This window comes from Bufo bufo, chromosome 10 (genome assembly GCF_905171765.1).
Source record: "Bufo bufo chromosome 10, aBufBuf1.1, whole genome shotgun sequence".
NCBI lineage: Eukaryota > Metazoa > Chordata > Amphibia > Anura > Bufonidae > Bufo > Bufo bufo.
Genome location: NC_053398.1, coordinates 83,763,293 through 83,784,353, shown reverse-complemented (window position 1 = coordinate 83,784,353; position 21,061 = coordinate 83,763,293). Strand labels below are relative to the sequence as shown.

The window sequence follows — 21,061 nt, the reverse complement described above, 5'->3', positions numbered from 1 at the left end:
ATGTTGGCATTTGTTTTGTAAGTGGTAATTAGCCTTTTAGGATGTTAGTTTTTTAGAAGCAATTTAAATAATTTCAAGGAATTTCCAAAACTGACTTTTTAAATACATCTTTCAAATTATTCAAAACTGATCTTACAAACTTTGGTGTTCCCCATGAAAATGGAAATATGTTGCTTTCGTTGCAGATTTTCCTTTTTTCCAGTATTGCTTAACCACCTCCCGTTGACTATAAACGTCCGGGAGGTGGATTTCTATCTCTGAATGGACGTTTCTGAACGTCCATTCAGAGATGGCTGCTGCACGCTAATCGTGCAGCTGCAGAGCGGGTTGCCAGCTGTCGGTGACAGCAGGGCAACCCAGAGGGAAGGCAGGGACAGTGCCTTCTAGATCGCTTCCTGTCCTGGCGGTCATATGACCGGCGGGGCCGGGAGAGTGCAGGAGCTTTTGGGTCTTCTACAGACCTTGATCAGCCCTGCACTGAGGCTTTGCAGCGCTGTATAGTGCTGTACAGCCTCTCTGGGAGGTGTATTTCCCCCTGTAACTGGGGCTACTATGTTAGCCCCAGTTACAGGAGAAATCAATAGTGGGGGAAAAAAATTGAAGTTAAATGTCCCTATGTATGACCTTATGGGGGACGCAAAGTGTAAAATAAAAAAAAGTTTCATATGTTAAAAAAAAAAAAAAAAAAAAAATCCCTAAGAAGTAAGGAATAAAATAAAGTAGACATATTTTGGTATTTCCGCGTCTGTGACGGTCAGCTCTATAAATATATCACATAAGTCCGATAAACACCATAAAAAAAAAACTGTCAGCCATTTTTGTCACCCTACATCACAAAAAGTGCAACACCAAGTGATCAAAAAGGCCTATGTCCCACAAAATGGTACTAATAAAACCCTCACCTCATCCCGCAAAAGTATATTCCCTGAACCCCTGACGAAGCCGCATTGCGGCGAAACATGTCGGGTGGGGACTAGTGTTAGGTGCATTTATTTTTAGGCAGGTTACTAGTGGTCTGGTCTTGAGTACACAGAAATATATTCAGTACGCAACTCACAATGAATACAATTGCATGAGGGAGTGTGTCAATGCTACAGCCTAATTGGCAATAAAGATGCAGTGAATAAGCAATGCACATATGAGTGAAGATCCTGGAGACAAGAATACGGTATATATAATTCCAGGATAATTTATTGATTTAGGATCAAACCAATCCATACTTCCCAGTAAGGACCTATCCCACTCAGAACATTGCAAACTGCATATAGGAGGTGTACCCACCCCCCCCTGCAACATTGTTGAGGGGATTAGAAGAAAAAGCAACTTAGAAACCAGCACAGTACCTGAGAGTTTTAATGTATTGTGGGGTTATGGTTTACTAGAGACCATATTTTAATTGATTTAATAAAGTTTATACCTTTTTAGTTTACAATAAGTAGTACCCCTACAGGGATTTTCAGTCTTGTGACCGGTTGTATATTGAGGGTTTACCTCCCGAGGGTCTCTACTAGGGCCCATATAGAAGGGTTCATATTAGGTATCGCCACGTCCGTAACGATCTGCTCTTTACAAATTTCACATGACTTAACCCCTCAGGTAAACTCTGTAAAAATAAATAAATAAAAACTGTGCTAAAACCAATTTTTTGGTCACCTTGCCCCATAAAGTGTTATAATGAATGAACAAAACATCATATGTACTCAAAAATAAAAATATGGTGTTCGGAAAATGGAGACACAAAGACATAAAGCATTTTTAAAAAAATTTTATTATGTAAAATACAAACAAAGTAAGTAGACATATTTGATATTGTTGCGTCTAATAACCTGCTCTATAAAAATAGCACATGATCTACCCTGTCAGATGAATGTTGTTAACAGTGCCAAAACAGCCATTAGAGCAATTAAAAATCATGTGCCCCAAAATAGTACCAATAAAACTGGCACCTTATCCCCAAGTTTCCAAAATGGGGTCACTTTATGGGAGTTTCTACTGTAAGGGTGCATCAGGGGGGCTTCAAACGGGACATGGCATCTAAAAACCAGTTAAGCAAAATCTGCCTTCCAAAAACCATATGGCGCTCCTTTTCTTCTGCGCCCTGACATGTACCCTTACAGCAGTTTACCACTACATGTGGGGTGTTTCTGTAAACCTGAATCTGGGTAATAAATATGATATGGAGTTTTGTTTGGCTGTTAACCCTTGATGTGTTAAAGAAAAAAAATTGATTAAAATTGAAAATCTGCCAAAAAAGTGAAATTTATAAATTTGATCTCCATTTTCCTTTAATTCTTGTGGAACACCTAAAGGGTTAACAAAGTTTGTAAAATTAGTTTTGAGTAACTTGAGGGGTGTAGTTTCTACAATGGGGTCATTTATAGGGGGTATCCACTATGTAAGCCCCACAAAGTGACTTCAGACCTGAACTGGTCCTTTTAAAAAGTGGGTTTTGACAATTTTCTTAAACATTTTAAGAATTGCTTCTAAAATTCTAAGCCTTCTAATGTCCTAAAAAATAAATAAAAAAATAAACAAAATGATGCCAACATAAAGTAGACATATGGGGAATGTTAAGTTTATAAATATTTTATGTGGTATCACTTTCTGTTTTAAAAGCAGATATTGAAATTTAGAAAATTGGAAATTTTTCAAATTTCTGGGTTAATTTGGGATTTTTTCATAGATAAAGATGAAATATATTGACACATCTATGACTATCATGAAGTACAATGTGTCACGAGAAAACAATCTCTGAATGGCTTGGCTAATTAAAAGCGTTCCAAAGCTATTACCACATTAAGTGACATATGTCAGATTTGCAAAATTAGGGCGGTTCAGGAAGGGGGCAAATGGCCCGGACGTGAAGTGGTTAAATGTTTACCAGCCAAACCGAACTTAATATTCATTACCCTAACTGTGGAGTTAACAGAAACACCACATATGTGGTCATAAACTGCTGTATGGGCACACAGCAGGGCTCTGAAAGGAAGGAGCGTCATATGCTTTTTGGAAGGCAGATTTTGCTGAAATGTTTTTTTTTTTTTTTTTTTTTTTTGGTGCATTGTCACATTTGAAGAGACCCTGAGCTACCCCTACAGTGGAAATCTACAAAATTGGTTTTGGAAGCTGCACCACTGAAGGAATTTATCGAGGGTTATACTTAGTGCTTTGACCCCCACAGGCATTTCATAGCACTTGGCAAAAAATTACATTTATTCCAATACAATGTTCCTTTATCCTTAGATTTTTTCATTTTCACAAGGGGAGAAATGGGATCCCACAATTTCCTACCTATTTTCTTCTGAACAAGGCAACACCTCATATGTGGTTGTAAACTGCTGTTTGAGCACACAGCAGACTTCAGAAGGGAAGGACGCCATGTGTATTTGAGGCCTGGTTTGGTGATTTATACAGCACTGGCCGACAACTGCAGAGGTTAAAGACCTGTCACCGCTCCTGACATGTCTGTTTTAATAGCTTTATGCGTTCCCCATGTAACAACAATTCTGGAGCATCTATTCTTATGTCTGTATGTTGTGCTATTCCTTTAATTGCACTAGAAGTTATAAATGAATTGCTATTAGCCTTCAGAAGGGGTACAGAGGGGAGGTAACCAGTTGGGGGGGTGTCCTTGCACAGACTCACTCTATCCAATCAGTGCTGCCATTTTCAGACTGTGCAGGAACCCCCCCTTTCCAATTGGTTACCTCCTCTGTACCCTTACTGAAGGCTAATAGCAATTTATTTATAACTTCTAGTGCAATTAAAGGAATAGCACAACATACAGACATGAGAATAGATGCTCCAGAATTGTTACTATGTGGGGAATGCATGTAGCTATCAAAATAGACATGTCAGGAGTGGTGACAGGTTCTCTTTAAATAAAAATAGAAACCCCCAAGAAATGACCCCATTTTAGAAACCATACCCCTCAGAACCAAGGGGTGTAGTGAGCATTTTAACCTTATTGGTGCTTTGCCACAATTAATTTACAGCAGATGGTGCAATGTGAAAATTTCAATTTTTACATCGATGTGATTTCAGTGCCCAATATGTTATGCCCAGCTTGTGCCAGTGTGAAAAGCCATCCCTTGTATTTTAATGCTGTGCTTGATGGTTTTAAAGAGGCCCTACATGTGGCCCTATTATTTTGCCTGAACATACCCCATGGTTCAGGAGTAAAAGAGCACCAATGTGGTGATTTACTGGGTGCAGAAATGCCATACATTTGGATGTAAACTGCAAGGTTCAGAAGGGTGGGACCAACTTTAGGATTTTGAACAGAAGTCATCCCTGGTGCATCTGTGTTGTAAGCATAGAGGCTAATTGGAAACAGTGTCACTGTCAGCAGTGACAGCCGCTGCCGGCGATAACTGCACACTAATGCTGCATGTACATGCTGCTGCTATCGCTTGTCCCCGGACAGCAGAGCTCGGGAAAAAGGATTGAGGAGTCTTCACCTCCGATTTCTAAGTGGTTCACTCGTTCATTGGGCGATGGATTATCGGAACAAGCATTCGTAGGAACGTTTGATCCTGATTATTGGTGCGAACATCAGACCTTGTAAATCAAGTTTAGGGCACCAGCACACGTGGAAAAGTGCACTGTATGCTTTCTAGTAGATAAGATTTTCTAAATCTCATCCACATGATTTTCTGTCTATAAATTGATCTGAGTAGATGTTTAAATCCTCAGTATGTAAATTTTATATGAAGGCGCCTTCACACGCTGCAGACTGTTCGCAGAAAATACTGCTACTGAAAGTCTGCTCCGTTCACCTGATTGGGGTTGCAGAAATCCATGTGCTTGCTGCCCCATTGAAATGAATGGAATAAATTTTCAGTTGTGGAAAAGTCTGGCACAAAATCGGCAGTGTGTGAAGGCAGCCTTACTGTCCTTTCTATAGGAGCACCACCAGCGGTGGCTATTGCAGGGACACTTGTGTATTACCTTAGTTTGTTTGAGGTGAGTTATTTACAGGCAATCCTTTGGACTCCTTAGGACCTGGGTGGTTTTTGGTTAGATGGCTTCTGCTCAGCTCCTCTTGTCTGTGCTACTGTTGAACGCAGTATCTCCAGTGTGTATGAGGTGTAAAGTGGGGACGTGTGGAAATATTTATACAATGTATGTGTCTGCATATACAATTTGTAATATACTTTTCAATTCATTGTTCTATTTTTTTTTGTTTCTTCTAGTTCGTCAAAATGGAAGGAGAGATGGCAGAAGCCATTGTTGAAGATTCTGAGTCCTTCATGAAAAGAAAAGAAACAAAGACTTATCAGAGGCGAAGAGAGGGTGGGGCAGATGAAGATGGTTTTGTCATGGTGCAGAGTCAGACAGATGTGAATGATGTGTCCAGTGATGTTAATAGCAATGTTCAGATGGTTATGATGGAGCAGCTTGATTCTACTATACTTCAGATGAAAACTGAAGTCATGGAAGGCGTAGTTCCTCAAGAAGGTGATTCTTCAGTGGATGACACACAGATTATAACATTGCAAGTCGTTAATATGGAGGAACAGCCAATAAATTTAGGAGAACTCCAGCTTGTTCAGGTCCCAGTAGCTGTTCCTGTTGCAGCTACTTCTGTGGGCGAGCTTCATGCAGCATATGACAATGAGGTGGCAAAAGAAGGTCTGACTGAAGGAGAACCCATGATTTGCCACACCCTGCCTCTTCCAGAGGGTTTCCAAGTTGTTAAGGTTGGTGCAAATGGTGAAGTAGAAACATTAGAACAAGCAGAACTTCAATCACAAGAAGAGTCAACATGGCAGAAGGATCCAGATTATGCACCACCCATCAAAAAAACTAAGAAAATAAAGAAAAGTAAACTGCGCTACACAGAAGAAGGGAAGGATGTTGATGTTTCAGTTTATGACTTTGAAGAGGAACAGCAGGAAGGATTGCTCTCTGAAGTTAATGCTGAAAAGGTTGTTGGGAATATAAAGCCCCCTAAACCAACAAAAATTAAAAAGAAAGGTGCTGTAACTTAATATTTTAACGTTTTAATTTGTTTGTTTTGCTAATGTCCAAAATGGCGTATGTTTTAAAGGCAATCATAAGTGGGATATCCCATATTTTTTTTTTTTTTTTTTTATATATGACCACAGATTTTGATTACATTTGAAGCATTACTCAAACCTGCAAGTAAAATAGCAGCTCCACCATAAGTAAGGCTACTTTCACACTGGCGTTTTGGCTTTCCGTTTGTGAGATCCGTTCAGGGCTCTCGCAAGCTGTCCAAAATGGATCAGTTTTGCCCTAATGCATTCTGAATCCGCTCAGAATGCATCAGTTTGCCTCCGATCAGTCTCCATTCCGCTTTTTTCCTGCAAGCAGCGTTTTGGTGTCCGCCTGATGAAACTGAGCCAAACGGATCCGTGTTGGCTATGTTACAGATAATACAAACGGATCTGTTCTGAACGGATGCAGACCGTTGTATTATCTAAACGGTTCCGTCCATGACGGATCCGCACAAAACGTGAATGTGAAAGTAGCCTAACAAAAATATCAGCAGGAACTCAAAATTAGGGATGAAATTAACACCCCTCCCTCTTTAACCACCTCCCGTCCGCCCATAAAAACGTCCGGGAGGTGGTTCTCTATCTCTGAACGGACGTTCCTGAACGTCCATTTAGAGACTGCAGCTGCACGCTAATCATCAGTGACAGCAGGGCAACCCTTAGAGAACGCAGGGACAGTGTGCAGGTGTCCCTGCCTTCTATATCGCTGTATACACAGCGCTCACCGAGTGCTGTGTATACAGTGCAGGAAGCACTATGCACTTCCTGTTCTGGCCCAGTTAAATGTCCCCTAGAGGTCTTGTATGACCTTATTGGGGGACGAAAAGTGTCAAATAAGTGTTAAACACATGTAAAAAAAAAAATACTCAAGGAATTAAAAAAATGTTAAAAATAAAAAAAATACAATAAGACATATTTAGTATTGCCACGTCCGTGACTGTCGGCTCTATATAAATATATCACTTGATCCACCCAGCCTGATAAACACCATAAAAAAAAAAAACTGTCAAAAAAAGCCATTTTTGTCATCTTGCATCACAAAAAGTGCAACACCAAGTGATCAAAAAGGCGTATGTTCCACAAAATGCTACCAATAAAACAGTCACCTCATTCTGCAAAAAAGGAGCCCCATCATAAGAAAATTGATAAATAAAAAAACTATAGCTCTCACAACATGAACACATTAAAACATCATTTTTTTTGTTTCAAAAATGCTATGGTGTAAAACTTAAAGAAGAAAAAGTATACATATTAGGTATCGCCACGTCCGTAACTAGCTGCTCTATAAAAATGTCACATGACCTAACCCCTCAGGTGAATGCTGTAAAAATAAACTGTGCTAAAACAACCAATTTTTTTTTGGTCACCTTGCCCTATAAAGTGTTATGATTTTTTGTTTAATATATGTACCCAAAAATAGTACCAATAAAACTGGCACCCTATCCCCTAGTTTCCAAAATTGGGTCCTTTTTGGGGAGTTTCTACTCTTGGGGTGCATCAGGGGGGCTTCAAATGGGACATGGCATCTAAAATCCAGTTCAGCAAAATCTGCCTTCCAAAAACCATATGGCGCTCTTTTTCTTCTGTGCCCTGCCGTGTGCCCATACAGCAGTTTACTACCACATGTGGGGTGTTTCTGTAAATCTCAGAATCTGGGTATTAAATGTGGAGTTTTGTTTGGCTGTTAAAGAGGGCCTTTCACCAGGATACATGTATTGAAATAGTTATGTTACCTTACAGCGTGGCCTGCTTTGGAATTTTTTATTTTTTTTTAACTAGGCAGGGGACTTGAATTTGTCCTGGGCGCGGTTATCTTCTCCCTGGCTGCGAGCGAATCTAATCAGAGCACCCCGCTCTTAGCCAGGGAGAAGGAGCTCAATTTCTCGTGAGAACTTGAGCTTTTACACATCCCGAGCCGGGCGCCATCTTGGAGTCCCTTAGGGGGTGGTGGGAGGTAAATTTGTAAAACGAACATCATGCTCGTTTGCCTAGGGGGGAGTATTAGTAAAGGTTGAACAAGTTGCTCGTTTTCTAGGGTGGTTTTTCATACTTACCCAAAGGATGCTGCTGCTGCCTATGACTCCACTGCTGCGATGCTCTCTGCCAGGGACTCCAAGATGGCGCATGGCTCGGGATGTGTAAAAGCTCAGATTCTCACAAACTGGGGCCACAGCGGACGGAAAAAAAAAGCGGAAAGAAATCACTGGGGGCCGCACTGTGTAATGTAGTATAACTATTTCAATACATATGTCCTGGTGAAATGTCCTCTATAACACTCGATGTGTTAAAGAAAGAAATGGATTAAAATGGAAAATCTGCAAAAAAAGTGAAATTTAATCCATTTTCCTTTTAATTCTTGTGGAACCCCTAAACTGTTAACAGTTTGTAAAATCAGTTTTGAGTAACTTGAGGGGTGTAGTTTCTACAATGGGGTCATTTATGGAGGCATCCCCTATGTAAGCCTCACATAGTGACTTCAGACCTGAACTGGTCCTTAAAAAGTGGGCTTTGGAAAAGAATTTCTTAAATTCTAAGCCTTCTAATATCCTAAAAAAATAAAATGACTTTTACAAAATGAGCCAACATAAAGTAGACATGAGGAATGTTAAGTAATAAATATTTTGAGGTATCACTTTCTGTTTTTAAAAGCAGAGAAATTGAAATTTAGAAAAATGCAAATGTTTCTGAATTTTTGGTAATTTGGAGATTTTTTTTCATAAAGGTGAAAAATGACTCAAATTTACCACTGTCATGAAGTACAATGTGTCACGAGAAAACAATCTCAGATCAACTTGGATAAGTAAAAATGTTCCAAAGTTATTACCACATAAAGTGATACATGGCCTGGGCAGGAAGGTGAAAACTGGCCGGGATAGAAGGGGTTAATGCCTAGGCCAGCCTTTTTCTTGAATTTCCTCCATTACAACAGAAGCCAAGCTGTTGGTCACAACCTGATATTTATGATGGTTGTGTGGGCATTGCCCTGTAGTGACCATGACATGCCTGAATAATGTTATGTGAAGGGTTTCCTGTTGATGAATATCAAATGTCAGAAAGGGGTTAATACCAGTGGAAGTTATTAAATAACATCATATTTTGACGCTTTAACCCCTTCCTGACAGTATTTTTATTTTTTCAATTTTCTTTTGCCTGGAGTTCTAACCACCCCATTTCCGTTTACATAGGGCATGTTTTCTGCAGGAATTATACTTTTTCTAATGCACCATCTAATATTGCAAACAATATACTGGGAAGCTGGAAAATATATTAATAATGGGTTGGTGTCGGGGTGAAAAATGCAATATTTTCAGTTTTGCAGTGTTCCTTATGCAGTAAAACTGACATGTTAACTTCATTCTGTGGGTCAGTCTGATTACAGCTCTGATATGGTGGCCTCGGTGCCTTCAGAAGGCCCTAGGCTTCTATTGCAAGTGCATGACTCCTGCCATCTTGTCCAGTGTAAACTTCTGTCATGAGCAGTTGACCTTGGCATGTGTTGGGTTAAAAGCATGTGATCAGAGTTCTCTCCAATAGACTGCACCACATATCTCCGCTGCAAAACTGCAGGCACCCAAAAGCTATGGTGCCTGCCTGGCTCCTGAAAGGGCACAACTTTTAAAGACGTTTGCTGTATACGTACTGCGTATGTCAGGAAGAGGTTAACCCCCTTATCCACAGGCTTATTTTTTTTCACCCTTCCCCACTTTTCCACATGGCCATATATCAGGGCTTTCTACCCCCCCCCCCCCCCCCCCCCCCCCCTCCCTTTTTTTTTTTTTTTTTTTTTTTTGGCAAGGTGAGTCAGTACTATTTTTGGGGTAAGGACTTTCATTAAATTTTTTTGGGAGGACATGGTGACCAAAAATGGTAAATCGTGGATTAAATTATTTTTTTCCCGTTACAGCGTTCACCAAGCAGGAAAAATATTTGTATTTTAATAGTTCAGGCTTTTTTAGACTTTTGCACCAAATTTTCTAGTCCCCTTAGAGGATCTTCTGATCGCTTGTCCCATAGACTGCAGTACAATACTATTGCAGTCTCTGGTATTCTAAGTCACTATCTACTGAGCCGTGCCTCAGACGTAGTTAACTATGACATGCCTGGGAAACTTGAGAAGAACCCAGGCTGTCATGGTGAGCTATTGGAACACTGTGATTTCGCAGTAGGTGATCAGGTTGAAAGTCGTAGGAAGCCCCTCCGTCTGCCTAACCACACAGATTCCATGTTTTCTATGGACAGCAGCATCTGAGGGGTTATATGACCCGGTTGGACGTACTTATCCTGGTGATTGCGGCTAGTTGCTAGGGATTGACCGATATTGATTTTTTAGGGCCGATACCGATAATTTGTGAACTTTCAGGCCGATAGCGGATAATTTATACCGATATTCTGGGAATTTTCATTTTTGAGAAAAAAAAAATTCCTACACATCTGCTGAAAATTAATGTTTATTGGTAATGTATTTTTTTGTTTATTGTTAATGTGTATTTATTTTAATTTTTTTTAATCTTTCATTTATACTTAATATTTTTTTTTTTTTTTTTAAATACCAACTTTTAGCCCCCTTAGGGACTAGAACCCTTGTCCTATTCCCCCTGATAGATCTCTATCAGGGTGAATAGGAGCTCACACTGTCCCTGCTGCCCTGTGCTTTGTGCACACAGCAGCATGGAGCTTACCATGGCAGCCAGGGCTTCAATAGCGTCCTGGCTGCCATGGTAACCGATCTGAGCCCGAGGATTACATAGCTGGGGCTCCGATCGGAGGAGCAGTGGAGAGGGGATCCTGTGGCCACTGCCACCAATGAGTAATACTGGGTGAGGGTGGCGCACTGCGCCACCAATGTTTTTACCATTGGGATGGGGGTGGGGGGCGCACTGCGCCACCAATGATTAATACTGGTGGGCTTGGGGTGGGGGGGGGGGGGGGGCGCACTGCGCCACCAATGAAGAAGATAAGTCTCTCAATCATTCATATACAGGAGGCGGGAGCTGGCTGCAGAATCACATAGCCAGCTCCCGACCTCTATGAGCGGTAGCTGCGATCCGCGGCACCTGAAGAGTTAAGTACCGCGGACCGCAGCTGCCGCTCATAGGTCGGGAGTCGGCTATGTCATTCTGCAGCCAGCTCCCGCCTCCTGTATATGAATGATTGAGAGACTTATCTTCATTGGTGGAGCGCTGGCCACAGCCCCTCCCCTCCTCTTATCTTCTCTCCTCTCATTGGCGGCAGCAGCATCACAGGGGGAGGAGACACTGCTTCCTTCTCCCCTGTGCTGCGGAGGGAACACAGAGATCGCTGAGAGCAGCGCGTTCTGTGTTCCCAATACGTTATCGGTATATCGGCAAAAAAGATGCCGATACCGATAACGTTCAAAATCCTCAATATCGGCCGATAATATCGGCCAAACCGATAATCGGTCGATCCCTACTAGTTGCCTTCTGTATTGCACAGCTGGCACTCTCCCCAGTGGTAGCAGCAGGCACCTAGAAGGCTTGCATGCAATTGTGGTCTATGCCTTTACTTTGCATTCTTTATCAGATAAACTAAGAGCTTACCACTGAAGAGGTATTTCAGAAGTTGCAGAATTTTCAAGTCTGTGTAAAAAAAAAAAAGTGGGCATCTGCCAATGTTTTTTAACCATGTCGTTTTATGTGGTGGAGGTATACTTGACGAAATAACTTTTTATTTAATTTAATTTTTTTCAGGTGTCAAGAAGACTTTCCAGTGTGAACTTTGTAGTTACACATGTCCTAGACGTTCAAATCTTGATCGTCATATGAAAAGTCATACTGATGAACGACCTCACAAATGCCACCTATGTGGTCGAGCATTTAGAACAGTTACCTTGCTTAGGAACCATCTCAATACCCATACAGGTTAGCTTTAACTACATAACTTTTTTCTTTTCACATTTTGACAGTATATATACCAGTTCTGTCAACATTTTATTGATACAATGCAATGTGCTAAATGGTTTGTGCCAAGTTGATAATTTTTCCCCTATCCATAGGGGATAAGTAACTGATTGCTGATTTTCTCCGTTCTGACGGAGCACAGGTTGAGCATGCACCCTGCCTCTTGATCCAGAGATAGCAGAGTGCTGTGGGCTATTTTCGGTGCTCCCAAGGAGAATGAATGGAGTGGCAGTGTGCGTGCATGACCTCCATCAGAACAGGGCCTTGTTCTTGGAATCGGAGGGGTTCCCAGTGGTCGGACCCCCAGTGATCAACTGGTTATTCCCTTTCTTGTGGATAGAAGATAACTGATACACTTGGCTCAACCTCTTTTAATGTCCCTAAGAAACAAACCTGCTTTCTAATCACTTTTTCTCGCTCGTTATCATTGGGGGACACAGGACCGTGGGTATAGCTTGCTGCTGCCACTAGGAGGCGACACTAGTCTAGAACTGTTAACTCCTCCCCTACAGGCTATACCCCCTCCAGCCAGGAGAGAGCATATCAGTTTTAGCTTGGTGTCCGTAGGAGGCAGACCTACAAACGAAGAAGCCACTTTTTTTTTTTTTTTTTTTTTCTTCTTTCTTCCTTCCCCTTTTTTCCCTTTTAGGTTTGGGAAACTGAGTCGCCCAGCCTCACTGTTATCCTGGGGAGCAAGGTCGGTGTCTGTTTCCCTCACCGCTCTACCTCCCCACAGAAGCAAAAGGAGGATCGAGAGCACCCGAGCTCCCCTGCTTCCCGCCAGCCAAAGGGTCACCTAAGGCCGACAGCATACAAGACCCTACCGTCATTCCAGAATCCTGCCACTCCGGTGCCAGCTTCTGAGAAGGTGACCCTGCTGGAAGACGTGACCCCCGTGGGTCGATTTAGGGAGGGTGAAGACGAGAGGCTGAAGATTGGGTGAGTAAACCGGAGGAGTTAAGTATTCCACCGCTTACCCCCTTTCTGCTCCCATTTGGCGCATACAGGGTCTAATCCCATAATAATGGAGGCAAAGTTGTGGGACTTACGGTGTTAACTGGGCCGGCTGGGTGGCATTGCCAGCAGGATTTCTGGGCAGCACTTCAGCAGGTAACGGGGACCATACTTGGCGGGCTGCATTGCACCGCAATCAAAAGATCCAGGCGAGCCCCCCAGGGCTGTGGAGTCGGAGGCAATTTTGGGTACCTGGAGTCGGCAAAAAATTAACTGACTCCTACTAGATTTAAATTGGAATAAAAAAATAAAAGCAAGTTTATATGTCCCAATTAACAAAAAGTTATAATTTAATTACTGTATTTTTCGCCCTATAAGACGCACCTAGGTTAATGAGGAGGAGAATAAGAAAAAAAATATATTTTGAACCAAAAGGTGTACTTTTGGTGGGTTTTGAACTAATGGTGGTCTGTGGATGGCGCTGTTATGGGGGGCATCTTATCTTGTGTCATCCACAGATTCCCCCTCCCCCCCCCCATAACAGTGTCCCTGTGTAGTGAATGGGGGCCGGCATCAGTTTCTGTAATGGCAGCGGGGCCCGGTGCCTGCTTCATTCATAAAGTGGGTGGAGCAGGCGCGTGACTTAGTGAGCTACGCTACGAGCGCCCACCCGGCCTCCTGACTGCCAAGAAGTTAGTAGTAAGTAGTACAGCGCTAGATTTAAGATTGGAATACTTTAACAATACCCACAAGTTAGATATGATTACCGCATACTACAGTGAGCAGGGCCCGGTGTAGTAGAATACAGTGACTGCATCGGGCCCCGCTGCCATTACAGAAACAGATGCCGGCCCCCAGCCCCTCCTCCCTCTTAGCCTATTCACCGGACGGTCGCAGTATTCGCCCCATAAGACGCACTGCTATTTTTTCCCCCACTTGCGACAAATACGGTACTTCTCTACTGTAAGAATAAAGGCCAATGCATGCAGTGCGTCACGTTACCGCAAAACGAACACGTTAAATGACCATGAAGAAGCATGCTTTTCATATGCTTCACTATATGGCACGCAACGCACAGTTAAGGAGCGGCAATACTTATACTTTCCATTGTGTTGTCTTCCGCTGTTACAGGGAACGCAACGCCCATGGTTAAGCTAGCCTCTCACTGATAACTGATTAAGTAAATGTTTTTTGCAGGACTAGACACTTGTATAAGTGAAGGGAATGGATAGTCAATAGTTCAAGACTGAAGCTGTAAACCATTTGAAAAACTGCTGTCATTCAGCTAAGGCTATAAAAACTTGTAAATTCAGATTGTTAGCTTAAACTTTAAACATGACTATGGGATTCTACTAGGGAAATCATGTTTTACAATAAATGCCCCTTCCTGGATCCTCCCTCTGCCCTATCTTCAGCAGAAGATCAGCACACAAAGGAGAAGGCAGCAGCTTCCTAGCCAGTAGTTCTGTGGTAATGACATGTATGTTGCCTTTCTTTCCTTCAAGGAATGTATAAAATACATTTGCATATTAAATACAGAGGAGTCGGAAGTACCAAAAACTGAGAAGGAGTCGTCGGAGTTGGAGTCCGGAGCATTTATCTACAGACTCCACAGCCCTGGAGCCCCCAACTGAATAGATTAATTTACTTTTGCCAGCCCGCGCTTGCAGCGGAGCTGGCGCGCCGTGTCTCCGGGCCACCCTTTCACTCCCCTTGGGCGCACGCTAACCCGAGATGGGTAGCACCACTGTCGCATTCCGCTGGCCGTCCTTAGGGAGGAGCTTAAGTCCTTAGCTCGCCAAATCTCGCTGGCAGGGAAGTATCTTTTGTGAGGCTTCCATTGATGCGGGCACTCTAGTAGCCCGATCATCGGCCCTTGCGGTGTCCTTGAAACGTGAGTTGTGGCTTAAGTTCTGGACTGCGGACCCTTCATCAAAGCGCTCCCTCACATGCCTTCCTTTTGCAGGGTCCCGGTCTTCGTTCCAGGGGCATCACATTGTTTCTTTACTTGGCCCCCCCTCCCTCCAGCCACACACTAAAATCGAGGCCGAAGCCTCTACAGGAAGTAGCTGCATATAACCCTGCCTGAAGGGGGTGGGGGCGGCTTACAATGCCTGCCAGAACGGGGGCAGAGCCTCTTTTCCCCCCTGCTTGGTCGGACATCTCCTCAGCAACTGCACCTGCTGCATGGCGCACTGGTGGGACAGTTAACCCCTTGCCCCCTGGCGATCTGGTAAGACAGTTAACCCTTTCCAGCCTGGAGTCTAAGCAGCGGGTTGAGGACCGGCCATGTCCAAACCAAACCGCACCCCGCAAGCTGTTTACTACTCACTCCTAGCCGGACCCTGTCTATACGGCATGGCTGCGCCCAGTCAGATTCTGTCCTCCCAGCCCGCTGACCGCCCTATAACCATGACTACGGACTGGGCCTTTGCCTTTGCCTTTTCCCGGGCAGTGGAGGACCTGACAAAAGTATTCCAATCCACCCTTTCTCTTATGGGTCGTTTGGTTGGTAACGCTTCATCTACTCAGTCCGCACCTACCGTGGCCGAGCATTCTAGGGGCAGACATGCTCAAAAACTGCCTAGAGCAGGACATCTCTTTTCCTCTGAAGCCTCGGCATCCCCTCCCCCAGCTGGGTCACGCTCAGACACATCCTCCCTCCTTGCTGAGGTTCTGTCTGATGGGAAATTTGGGACTCAGACTCTGATCTGGATGCGGAACAATCTTCCAGGATTGCTTTCATGGTAGACAGTTTGGTCACAGCGGTCCGGGACACTTTCCAGGTACAAGATGCCTCTCCAAGTCTTTTTGCGGCAAGTGGTTGCTTCACTGGACCGAGGTGAATTTCTTTCCTCAATAGACATCCAGGACGCATACTTACACGTGCCCATTGTCCTGGCGCATCAGCGTTTTCTCTTCTTTGCCATAGACTCCCTTCATTACCAGTTCGTCGACCTTCTCTTTGGTTTGGCGACGCGAGTCTTCACAAAAGTACTCGCTCCCCTCCTTCCATGCTTCGTTCCAGGGGCATCACATTGGTTCCTTACCTGGACGACATTCTAGTCAAAGCGCCGACATTTGATCAGAACAAAGAGAGTCTGCGTATCACTTTGGATTCCCTGACTCGCTTTGGGTGGCTGGTAAACTTCCACAAGTCTACGCTTCCTCCCTCCAGACGGATCACCTTCCTTGGAATGATTCTCGACACTGAAGCGGCACATGTCTGCCTCCCTCTGAACAAGCGTCTAGCCCTCCTGTGGTCGATCCGCCTTCTTCTCCGGCACGAACATCCCTTGATTCGCAGTTGCATGCAAGTCCTGGGGTTAATGGTCGCCTCCTTCGAGGTGGTCCCGTTTGTGCAATTTCACTCCCGCTCCTTCCAGTGATCAATTTTATCATCTTGGGATAATTCTCCAGACTCCCTGGACCGCCACATAGTCTTGTCCCCGAAGGTGTGTTCGGCCTTCAGCTGGTGGCTAGTGACCCTAACGATACTGTCTGGGAAGTCCTTCCTCCCGGTCTCATGGATGGTCATCACCACTGATGCCAGTCTCCAGGGGTGGGGCAGAGTTTTCCCACCTCTAACAGTTCAGGGCGTACTGTCTCTATCGGAATCCAAACTGCCCATCAACATCCTGGAACTCTGGGCCATTCACCTGTCCCTCCTTCATTGGACCCCCTCCTGAGAGGCCGGCAAATCAGAATCCAGTCTGACAATGCCTCGGCAGGGGCATATCTAAATCACTAGGACGGAACCCGCAGTGATGGAGTCGGCCAAGATCCTGCGATGGGCAGAGAAACATGTGCCAGCTCTTTCAGCGGTCTTCATCCCGGGAGTAGAGAATTGGGACAGCGGATTACCTCAGTCGGACTGTGGATCCGGGGGAGTGGTCTCTGCATACGGAGGTGTTCAAGGCGATCTGTCTCCGTTGGGGTTGACCGGACGTGGACTTGATGGCGTCCAGGCTCAACCACAAACTTCCAGTCTTCTCACACACAAGGCTTACGCCATAGACGCATTGGTAGCGCCATGGGACTGGTTCGCCCTGCTGTATGCATTCACTCCCATTCCCCTCCTACCCCGGCTCTTGTGCAGAATCCGGACAGAGGGCATCCAGACGATCCTAATCGCACCTGATTGGCCCAGTCGAGCGTGGTACTCCAACATAATCCTTCTTCTGGGAGACGTACTGTGGCCCCTCCCGCTCAGGACTGATCTTCTCTCTCAGGGGCCTGTCTTCCACCAGAATTTACAGTCTCTTCATTTGACAGCATGGCTGTTGAAACAGCCATTCTGAAGAAGCGAGGATTCCCCGTCGAGGTGATCTGCACCATGATCAGGACCAGGAAGCCGGCATTGTCCAAGATTTATTATAGGATTTGGCTTTCTTTCCTGCGGTTTTGCGAGGAACGTAACCTTCCCCTATGCGGTTCTCGCTGCCCGCCATTCTTTCTTTCCTTCCTTCCTGCAAGCAGGTTTGGACTTAGGTCTTGACCTTTCAGGAAACGTGTGTTTTTTTTTTTTTTTTTTTTTTTTTTTTTAAGCACCCCTTGGCCTTGAAGGGCCCGGTTAAGACCTTCCTTCAGGGGGTGGCTCACACACTGCCCCCCCCCCCCCCCCCCCCATATTGTCACCCTGTCCCCACGTGGGACTTAAACCTCGTACTGGGGGGCATTCCAATCTGCCCCCTTTGAGCCTCTCCACTCGGTGTCGACCCGTTTGCTCTCCTGGAAGGTGACATTCCTGGTGGCTATCACATCCATTAGGCGGGTTTCAGAATTGGCAGCGCTTTCTTGTAAGGAGCCCTTTCTAATTCTGCACCAGGACAAGGCGGTGCTTCGCCCGATACCTTTTCAGCCGAAGGTAGTCTTGGCCTTTCATCTTAACGAAAATATCGTTCTCCCTTCGTTTTGCCCTTCTCAATCACATCCTCGAGAGAGTGCTCTCCATTGACTTGAGGTGGTGCGGGCACTGAAGATTTATTTATCAGTCACCAGCTACTTCTGGCGTACGGATGCCTTTTTGTCATTCGTGAAGGCCCTCGCAAGGGCTTGGCGGCCTCCAAGGTGACGATCGCTAGGTGGATTTGTTTGACAATCACCAAGGCGTACCACTCCCGGGACAAGGTTTCCCTTCTCAGCGTCACGACTCATTCAACCAGGGCGGTTGGCGCTGTGTCCCCCAATCATAACTACGAGATTTTTGTGAACTCTCCTGTAAAATCTTTCTCGCTGAGTTTTCATTGGGGGACACAGCACCCACCCAGTATGGATATTTCCTTTTTTCCTTTTGTCTCGAATGCTTAGCGATGGGTTTGCCAGGTGCGTCCTCAGTTTTGTTCGGACCATTGGCGTTTGTTGCTCTGTCCTTGCTGGAGGTGGTATAGCCTGAAGGGGAGGAGTTAACAGTTCTAGCTTAGTGTCTCCTCCTGGTGGCAGCAGCAAGCTATACCCACAGTCTGGTGTCCCCCCAAAACTCAGTGAGAGAGAGATTTTACAGGTGAGTCCACAAAAATCTTGTGTGTTGCTTTTTGCTAGCGTTGCATTCATGTTTTGTGATAAAAATTAAGTGATTACTTTCATTTTTATTAGGTACTAGGCCTCATAAGTGCCCAGATTGTGACATGGCCTTTGTGACAAGTGGTGAATTGGTCAGACATCGCCGTTACAAACATACTCATGAGAAACCTTTTAAATGTTCCATGTGTGATTACGCCAGTGTTGAGGTAAGTGGTATTAGATTTTTTATTTTTTTTTAAAATCCTATTCTGGTAATTCACAGCAGACAGGTTGTTAGCCACTAGGTTGTTAACACCTCAAATTACTAAGGCATGGTTTGACCTCTTTTCTGTTTCTGTGCTTTTGGATCCAAAAGAGAAGGCTTTTTTTTTTTTTTTTTTTTTTTTTTTTTTTTTTATGCTTGTGCAAATTGCAAATCTTTTGAAAACTAGAGATTCTTTTGTTCTCTTGACTAGGTAAGCAAGTTGAAGAGACATATCCGTTCTCACACTGGAGAGAGGCCTTTTCAGTGCAGTTTGTGCAGTTATGCTAGTAGAGACACCTACAAACTGAAACGACATATGAGAACTCATTCAGGTAACTTTTCTTTATTCTTAATTGGCCCAGGTGTACATCTGTGGTACGGTATTGCAGCAAAGGAGGAGACTATTGAAACCGCCGTATCTGCATCACTGGCCACTGCCGGATCCCTATTCACTATAATCAGAATGTTCGGGTTTCCAGAGAGAATGCTGGCTATCTGACAGAAAACTGCTGCATGCATCCCATTATAGTAAGGCATCTGGCGGTGTCCAGCTATGCCCGTACTCTACCAGGACACATTCTACCAGACTGCTAAAATGTAGATGTGGACATAACCTTACAGAAAAGGTAAAGCCACAAGTGGAGTAAACCTTGCAGAATTGTGTGCTGAAAATCTACAGCAGTTTACAGTAGCAGTGACGTGGCTGAGTTTTAAACCGATCTCTTCCACATACAATGTAAGAAATCCACAGCAGTAATTGACCTACAGTGTAGATTTTAAATCCCTGCCATGTAAATGTATGATGTGTATTTTTACCCTTATAATGGATGCAAGGTCTTGTTTTCTAGGTGAAAAGCCATATGAATGCTATATTTGCCATGCACGCTTTACTCAAAGTGGTACAATGAAAATGCATATATTACAGAAGCACACTGAGAATGTTGCTAAATTTCACTGTCCCCACTGTGATACAGTTATTGCAAGGAAAAGTGATTTGGGTAAGTTTCAATGCATGTCTTGTTTTGTGGTATAGAAGATTGTAGATGGGAGTGGACAGCTCCCTTTTAATAAAGAGCATTCAAATTTTGTTTTTAATTTCAAACATTTTCTTACTAAATTCCCAAATCTTTTCGGCCAAAATACAAAGTTGATTCGCTCCAAACGTCGTTTTAATGTGGTATGGAGACCTGTCTGCATCGAAAATCTTCAAACCCTTTCCCTTTTTCACACTTTGTTGCGGCCCTCAATCTATAATCTGTCCCTCTTAATAAAAATGAAAACAGAATTTTAGAAATGTTTACAGTTGTCATTGAGGGTCTTATCCTATGCAGCCACCCTTATGGGGACCTAGTTTAAGCGTTACCATCCTCCTGTTTAGAGATTCCTGCTCGGATCTTGAATAAAACTCATGCAAACAGCCGTAGTTTCTGTAATAAAAAAAAAAAAATATAATAATAAAAATGCGTTGGATGTGGACCCATTCATTTCAATGGGGCCGCAGAAAATGTAGACAGCACACCGCTTGTCCCTCAGTGTATGCCCATGAGGCTAGAGCATGTCAGTTGTAGTGCTGTACGTAAGGAAAAGGCACTCCGACATAATCTGTGTATCACATAATGGGGGGCCTCATTCACATTGTGGTACAATTGTTCAGGTAGTGGGACTCCTACACTCATAAAGCCTATGCACTAAGTGAAAGGGCTTCCAAAAATTCCAAGGAACTGGCACATAAAGGAGGGCATTATACACACTTGAAAAATTATAATTGATAGCCTGCTGGTGACCTTCTAAAACATTACAGGCGAGGGCCTGCTGGTGAGCTGACCATCTAAAACATTAGGGGCGAGTGCCTGCTGCTGAGCAGACTATTGAATAAATTATGGGTGAGGCCCTGCTGGTGCGCTGACCCTATAAAACATGGTTGAGGGCCTGCAGATGAGCTGACCCTCTACAACATTAGGAGCGAGGGCAGACTAATAAGCATGTTGATATGATGGAAGAGGAGGACAAGAAAAGGAAGATTGAACCATATACCCTTTTTTGTGGGGGAAGGGGTATATGGGAATAGTGTATTCAATACATTGTGACAACAGGCCACACATCAGGGTGAGGGTGCTGGCCGGGTGTCATGAAACTATCCCAGGCTTTGGAGAATGTTGCCCTGCCTCTGTTGGAACTGCTGTGTGTTCCCCTCGTCTCCCCTTCTCTGTTGCCCAAGGAACTACGTACTCTGCCGCCAGCGTTGTCAGCAATTTTTCCACAAGGACCTTCTGGTATTGCACCATTTTGCTCGTCATCTCCACCACAGGAATGAGAGATGAGAAGTTCTCTTTGTAGCGGGGGTCGAGAAGGGTGAACAACCAGTAATCTGTGGTGTTCAAAATGCATAAAACGCGTGG

At 44.1% G+C, this 21,061-nt stretch overlaps 1 protein-coding gene across 3 annotated transcripts in view; it reads left to right on the top strand.

The window, feature by feature from the left end:
- Positions 1-21,061, top strand: part of CTCF (CCCTC-binding factor) — a 71,106-nt gene that overhangs the window by 28,490 nt on the left and 21,555 nt on the right. For all 3 annotated transcript variants that reach the window (XM_040409648.1, XM_040409650.1, XM_040409649.1), the window contains exons 2-6: positions 5,196-5,979; positions 11,732-11,902; positions 18,491-18,624; positions 18,874-18,994; positions 19,511-19,660. In XM_040409648.1, coding sequence (XP_040265582.1) covers positions 5,205-5,979; positions 11,732-11,902; positions 18,491-18,624; positions 18,874-18,994; positions 19,511-19,660 — 1,351 coding nt within the window. In that variant the 5' untranslated portion in view covers positions 5,196-5,204. The remainder of the gene's footprint in view (positions 1-5,195; positions 5,980-11,731; positions 11,903-18,490; positions 18,625-18,873; positions 18,995-19,510; positions 19,661-21,061) is intronic.